We start from the raw sequence: 7,996 nt of genomic DNA, 5'->3' as shown, positions 1-7,996 counted from the left end.
GACTACCCAATTGTATAGTCCAAAAACCAAAAAAGAAAAGTTTAAAGTTCTTTAAAATCGAATTTTCTAACATTAAATCGACAGTTATAAAACTCTAATTGAACATTAATTTTAATCACGCGGGTGACTAGTTCTAAATAGGAACATTCCCTATGTCATTTTGTACAAACTTCGGTGAGATATGTCCAAAATATCACTATATACAGTCCATGATTATTACAAAGTAATAGAAAAAAGCAAACAAAAAATCATTTTCCAACGAGAGATCAATTTCTCTACTAGATTCAACACTTTTGCCCTTCCTGAAAAATTTCTTCACTTCTTCCATATATATATATATAGCAGCCAAGAATTCTTCAATTTGTTCTGACAATTGTATGATTCATCTATCATGAGTTGACATATGGACAGCCATCTCTAAGTGAAGGAAATACTTCTATAGATTTCTGGTGTGGCCCTTCAACTTGTACTTCTTCTATCCTGCTAATGGCTTCTCCTAATTCGGGTCGGATGTCAGGATTAGATTCCGCACATGCAGCTCCGATGATGATAAGTTTTTCAATTTGGCCAGCCGATTTCTTTTGTACCTCGATCTCAGGATCTAGAATTTCTAACCCTCTTCCTTCCGCGATGGATGTCTGAACCCATTCTATTATGTCAGTGCCTCCCTTACCGTACTGAGAAGGGAATTTTCCTGTTAGGATTTCGAGAATGACCAATCCTAAGCAATAAACATCACATTTTGGTGTAATCCTTCCAAGATGTGCTGCTTCTGGACTTTTATATGCAAATATTGGAGCCGATGTGGCAGGATTGTCGCGAGGGTTTATCATTGGACTAAATCCAAAGTCGGTAAGGAGTGGCTCATTTTCTTGGGTGAGTAGAATATTGCTCGATTTCAGATTTCCGTGAGGCGCGCCAAGGGTAGCTAATTCGGAATGAATGTATCCTAAGCCTTTGGCAATTCCTTTGACAATCTTGAGTCTCGAAGGCCAATTAACTTGCGCGTGTGATTCTCCGCGATCACCTGGAAACATAAAATTCAATGTAATTCAAGATTCCTAATTAGTTATATACATATGCATAAATTGTCGAAGATGATTCTCCCTAAAATCAACTCTATTTTCTGACGTAATTGTCATTTACACAATAAAACTTAACAAGCAGAGAATTTTGTACCGTGCAATACAAACAGTAGACTGCCTTTAGCTATATGTTCATAGATCATAAGCTTCTCATCCTTCCTATAATGGTAAGCTAAAGGAGTAATAATATTTGTATGTTTAAGGCTTCTGATTTTCTTAATTTCAGCATCGAAACAATCTTTTCCCAATGCATTCATCTCCCTCATCCTCTTAACCACGACTGCAAACCCATTAGCCATCACGGCCTTATACGAAGAACCTAAGCTCCCGTTCCCTAAAACTTCAGCAGCAGCCTTCATCAGATCAGGCAATCTGAAAACCCCTTTCGAATCATCCAGCATTATAAGTTCCGGTATGCCTCCTCCCCCTTTCCCAGTATGAGAGCCTTTCCGACTTGACGAATTCTTCCTCTTGAACTCTGTCGTCTCCACTTTTTGAGAAGCTGGCAGTATCTGCACCGAAACATCAGCAGCCCGATTCGAATTATTATTGCTCTCATTTTCAAGCACATTAAAGTCGTCGGACCCTTTATTTTTCTTTCGCCTCCACCTAATTATTAATATTATCGCGACTGAAAGTAGCATTAATGCTAATGTAACAACTGCTGCTATAGTCTTTATTGAATCCTTTTTTGTGTCTTCGGGATCAGGGGGTGGAGATTCCGGCGGGCAGGCTTTCGACAATTTTTCTCCACAAAGGCCCGCATTTCCTGAAAAAGAAGTCGAATTGAATTTCGACAAAGTATCCGGAATTTTCCCTACCAATTGGTTGTGTGACAAGTTGAGTGACCTTAATGTAGGCTGGTTAAAAGAAAGTATTTTACCACTAAACTTGTTGTTTTCCAAATGTAATTCTAATAGATGTGACAATTGAAAAACTGATGGAGGGATTTCCCCTTCCAAGTTGTTATTGGAAATCCAAATTTTCTTCAACGAGTCCATTTTTGCAAAGTAATCGGGTGGAATTACTCCCGAAAATTGATTTCCAGACAAGTACATAGCCCTTAAAGCTCCTATACGATTGAATTGTGGTAACGTGTCTGAGAAGTTATTGTTAGCGATACCGATAGTACGGAGGCCTCGTAACTCAAGTAACGCGTCAATGTCAATAGTTCCGGATAATCCCATTCCGCCGAAGCGCAGGCCAGAGACAGAGCCACCATAGCATACGATCCCAGTCCAAGTTTTTTGACCATTGCACGGCAGGGAGTTGGGAACCCATGATGACTTGAGAGGACTCGCATTTGTCAATGAATTCTTGAATTTTAACAATGCATCCGTCTCTGTAACTGCGAATGTCGACGAAAATAAAATCAATAGAATCGATAAGAAAGAAGATAATTTCCGTAGAATAACCGAAGTAAATGCCATTACTTAGACGGAAAGGAAACTTGTGGCCTAAGAAAATTAGTTAAATTCTCCGAAATTTGGTGATTGTTTATTGATTTGCGATCATTTCTCTTGATTTGTTGTTCTGCCCTCTCCATAGTGATTGGTAATTTTTCTTTTTTCCTTTTCCCTACTTTAATTAATTTTTAGTGGAAATTCAAGAACAACCTTAGAATGAGAGGGACTTTTAGGAGTTGAATTGTTTTGAATCAGTCAACTAAAATAGAAAAGTCCGCTATTATGGTTGGCGCATCTGAATTCACCAAAATGCCTCCCTTCTCTATAGAATACAACGACGTGTAATAGTTTACATGCAAAAGTATAAATCATATCAAGGAATATAGATTTAAAAAAGGAAAAAGAAATATGTATAACAGTTTATGAGCAAAAAATACGAAAACTCAATTGGTTTTGACGATTATAGATTTATAATATTTTTAAATTATTGATTGGCAATGGAACCGAAATTTTAATGAAAGGTAAAATTTTGGGTTATAAATAGCCATAACACCTAATCTCAAACCATCTTTCACGTTGTTCATTTAGAGTCCATTTGATAGTCGAATTAGATTTGAGTGGATTGGACTAGGTTGGAGAGAACTAGATTGGACTGGATTCAATTTTATCTTGTTCTATGTTTTCTATGTTTGATATACAATAAACTAGATTCCATTGTACAAGATACAAATTACTAATATACCCATTATAGACAAATACCTCATATTAATAATATGTAATATTATAGCATATCAATCTCATGTTCTTTCATTTCCTGCATAATTCTGCAACATTGGACTCAAATCAAACAATTTAAACTAGAAAAGAAAGTGAATTTCAAAAAAATCCTCACTAACGAGTCTCTGTTAATTTCAATTAAGAGCCCATTAGACTATGAAGGAAAATAAAATGTGAAATTTGTATCACTTAGTCAAGGATCGCCCGTGAGTAGGTTGCGACACTAGAAAGAGAATGATTTTTTATTGGTCTTGAAAGGAATCGCCATTAGAGTTGGTTCTTGATTCTTGCTATTAAATACATACAAGTCGGTGATGGACAAGGACTTGGCCAGTGGCGTCGCCTTCTCAAGTGGCTCTAGTAGAATCAACGCCGCCATTAAGAAAGTGGACAGATAGGATCTCTCATAAGCTTCATTATCGGAGAAGCTTTCGATTAGAGAAATAGGCGATTTAATTTAGACAATTTTAGGATTAAAGGCGCTTGTTAATTTTAAAAATGACAAGGACACGCTGTTAAAAATGATCTTAATCCAGTCCAATCCAGCCCATACCTTTTAGCTGGACTAACCTTTAACCACAAAATAGTCTATGGGACTAATTTGTTAGTCCAGTCAATTCTTTCTTTTTCCTAACAAACAATGGATTGAATTAAATAGTCAAGTCTAGTCCAATCCACATGTGCTATCAATCCTTACTTATCAATCAACGACAAAGCTACATATAATATTAATTAATATTAGGGGAAATTTTGTCTTTTGCGTTAGCCCCAACAACCAAAAATTAACGAAAGTTTGACATATGTCAATAATTAATTTTAGCAATTTTTATTTTTAAGGATGTGTTTGATGTGCAATGGATATATATTTATATATATATATATTTAATATTAATCTAAATGTTATATTATTTTTTAATTACATTATAATTGTGCGGACTAGCCCTTGTGTGCAATATAATATATTAGACAATAAAATATAATATAATATATTTTTATTTTATTTTATTATTATTCTATACTCTAAGATGGATTAGTATCAAAAGAAAAATTATACACCAAACACCTTTAGGTAAAAAATTTTTAGAAATTAATAATTGTAACATGTCAATTTTTCATTGATTGTTAGTTGTAAAGCCTCCTGCTTATGTAGGAGGCAAGTTTTTGGCTTAATATTATGGCCAAACTATATTCCTAGTCCTATGCTTTCCATATCTCATCTCAAAAACCCCTGATCTTTTCAATGAAATATATGAGCACCTTAACGTTTAACATATGAGATGAAGTTGGTCTCTCATCATTAACGCTGTTAGTTTTGTCCGACGTGGAGCCTATGTGGCAACAATACCGAATTTAAATATGACAACATGTTTTTCAACATGTAATCCTACGTGTTAATCCCATAACCAAACAATGTAGTCTGGTTAATTTTGAACCCTATCCCAATTCACTATCGTCTCCCTCTTCCCATTCCTATCGCCTCTCTCTCTCTCTCTCTCGCAATTTCTTAATTTCTCAAAAGAACTCTTATTTCAAGACCCAATACGACGACACCATTTCCAAATCGCTATTTTCTCCCCAAGTCTTAACTAAACCATACTTTCACGAACCCTAATTTCTTTGACAAACACTATATTTGAAACCTAATTCGACGAACCCTAGATTTGAAACCTAGTTTGACGAACTCAAATTTCTTCGACGACCCCTAGATTTGAAACACCAAATTCAAAATTTTCTTCAACAACAACTAAATTTGAAACACCTAATTTGACGATCCCTAATCTCTGAGACGAATCCCTATTTTAAACACCCGATTCAACCTGACAATGAGTATCGTTGATGAAATACAATGACAATTAAAGAGTGGAAGGCTTTTTTCTTTTGAAATTAAGAATGGAAGTTTAGTTTGGATGTTTGTTATCATGTGTATTTTTATGTACGTATTAGAATATTTAGTCAATCTTGTTAGATTTTTGCATTTGCATTGATCAAAATGAGTGCAATTTTATTTGAATTGATCAATTTGAGCATGGCCAACAGTTCAGCTTATTGGTATTTGAATTGAAAAAAAAAGTAGAGTTATATGTGGTTGGTTATTCAACTCTATTTGATTTCTCTGGTATGCTTTGGAGTGAGTTAGGGAGAATCGAGGAAAATGTTATCCTTTTTACGTTAATGAATACTCCTTATGGGTTCAAATAGATGATGTTTTGCCATTTTAAATTCATTAAAAAGTTTATGCAGTTGGACATTAATAATAACTAGATGCATCGATGACCTATAATTAATGTTAATTAAGTAAGCAACAACAAACATGAGTTCTTATTTATAAGTTTTTTTTCTCCTAATACAATCTATCCACCCAAAATCCACTCCCTAAAGAGTCGAACTCATGACCTTCCGTAGGAAGCAAACGCCTTAAGCATCGAGCTACACCCTGGTTGGCATTATTCTCTTAAAAACGCGAGTTAAATAAAAGGTTAAAGAACCATAAAAATAAAATAAAAAGGGTTAAAGGGACAAAGGGCAAAGCTTGGTGCCCTAAGGGCTGCTTTTGATGGGCGTACTGATTTCATGGGTTTCGGGACGGAGTAGGATTAGACAGAATTGATTTCATGGGTTTGGTTTCGGTAAACCCACTAGGCCTTTGGCCGGAATGATTTGAAGGGAAGGATTAACGAGTCAAATCCTATAGAGCCTTTGGAATGTATGTTTAGGGCATAGGGTTCGAGCATAAATGACCAAAACTACCCCTGATACCATAAAGCAAGACAAACTCGCTTCTCAACAACGAATTTTAACAATGTATCGAATTCTAAGGAAAAAAACATACTGATTGAAAAAAAACATTCAGAAACTACATATTGTTTGTCTAGATAATACAAACACATCAACGAAATTCTTAAAACAGTTTTCCACATCCATCCAACAAACAGATTTCACAACCATCACCTTGTTTTACGATCAACCAAAAATTTTACATATGCTTCTCTTTTCTCTGGTTCAACGGACGAGAACATATCAACACCATATTTGTCTGCCATGATTAGGTCCAATGCAGATACCCATTGATCCAACCTCTTGAAGCTATCCATTTTGACCAATTCAGCCTACAAAAATACAACAAACACAAGGCAATTAAACCAACATTGGTTAGACTGCAAATTGGAATGGCCAATGGAAATGCAAGCAAGTTACCGTTATGTCTGTTCTACGTTTCAGTCTCTTCTCATCAAAACTCAAATGATCCCCAAGAATAGAATTGAGGATCTTCAAAGTAGTTTTGTTCAGTGAAATAGACTTGCATGTTGTTGCTGAATTGCCTCACTTTAGCTTTCTTCTTCTTTTGACCACTTTCCTCCAAATGAATCACAGTCTCACTTAACATCTTCCTCTTCTTGGGAATTAATTCAAAGTCTATTGGACCAGCTTTCAGGATGTTCTCCTTCTTAATGTCAAAGTCAATTGGATCATCAATAGGCTCTTTCTTCTTCTGCTTAACATTGTCTTCAACAACATTTTTCTCCTACTTGTCACTGGGTTGAACAACAGGATCATTAACAATACAATCATCAACAATAGGATCATCAACAACATGATCATCAACAACATGATCATGTACAACATGATCCTTCTTCTCCTGCTTATCAGTGGCTTCAACAACAAGATCATCATCAACCATCTTCTCCTTCTGCTTACAATTCTTTTTAACAACAACTTTCTTTTTAACAACCTTCTTCTTCTTCTTCTTCTTCTAAATCACATTCTTTGTAACAACAACTTCCTCATCAACAGGCTCCTTCTTCTTCTGACTAACATTGTTTCCAACAATGTCCAATTCTTCTCCATGTATTGCACCTTCAATTGATGCTTGAGACCGACTTGATTCTTGTGACTGAAGCCTGAGGCTCCTTCTTCTTCTAGGTTCTGTTGCCATTGCTTCATTTGTTGGCTGTGAATCCTTAGGCATGCACTCAGTTGCTAATATGATGACATGTGAAAGATTCCCTATCTCCATATCGCCAAGCATTTTGGCAAGATCCTCATCCTCTTTTAAATGCCCCACAAATGCATCTGCACCTAACCTGTAAGACAATTTCCTAACATCCTTGTACTTACCAAGCATCATAACTTCTTCTTTCAGCATCTCAATACTAACATGATACTTCATATAAGAATTGGAGTATTTAATCGTATTTTCAAAAGCCACAATTTCCCCTCTATCATTCCATTTTTAATGGCCGCCATGATGAAATGTGATTTCCAATATATCAAAACCACCTCTAGTCCTATAATAAAAAGCATCTCTTTCAATACAACAATTTTTTATGTCAACAAGAAGGTTACAAATTTCAAATTAAAGAACTTACTTCACCATCTTCTCCAAACTGCAAAAATTGGGAAATCAATCAGTTGGAAGCAGAACACACAGCTACAATCACAAACCATGAACGATTAAGACTCCATAGCATTTCAGATTATACCAATGATTGGTCAGATGTTGTTGCATGTCAATGGTTCAAGCAAATTAAACATTGATAGAAAGTGAAAGCTAATTCATCATCAGTTTAATCAGCATATCAAATTGAAAAACAATCAGGCATATGAACAAACACAAATCATTAAGAAACTAAGTCATACAGAACATATTCAAATAAGTTCAGCAATCACTTTACCAATAACAAGCCGAAAATACTGTGATCGTCGTGGTGGAAGGAGACCACCAATCAG

At 35.5% G+C, this 7,996-nt stretch overlaps 1 protein-coding gene across 1 annotated transcript; it reads right to left on the bottom strand.

Annotated features, from left to right (window-relative positions):
• Nucleotides 1-389: 389 nt before the first annotated feature.
• On the bottom strand, nucleotides 390-2,515 carry LOC139883522 (pollen receptor-like kinase 3). Its single transcript, XM_071867686.1, has 2 exons — nucleotides 1,180-2,515; nucleotides 390-1,027 (listed from the first exon to the last, which is right to left on the bottom strand). The coding sequence occupies exons 1-2, from the start codon at nucleotides 2,513-2,515 to the stop codon at nucleotides 390-392; spliced, it is 1,974 nt and encodes a 657-aa protein (XP_071723787.1).
• Nucleotides 2,516-7,996: the final 5,481 nt, after the last annotated feature.

The sequence above is a fragment of the Rutidosis leptorrhynchoides genome, unplaced genomic scaffold (assembly GCF_046630445.1).
Source record: "Rutidosis leptorrhynchoides isolate AG116_Rl617_1_P2 unplaced genomic scaffold, CSIRO_AGI_Rlap_v1 contig411, whole genome shotgun sequence".
In the NCBI taxonomy this organism is placed as follows: domain Eukaryota; kingdom Viridiplantae; phylum Streptophyta; class Magnoliopsida; order Asterales; family Asteraceae; genus Rutidosis; species Rutidosis leptorrhynchoides.
The sequence above is the reverse complement of the archived record's forward strand: the minus strand, read 5'-3'. Positions and strand labels throughout refer to the sequence as shown.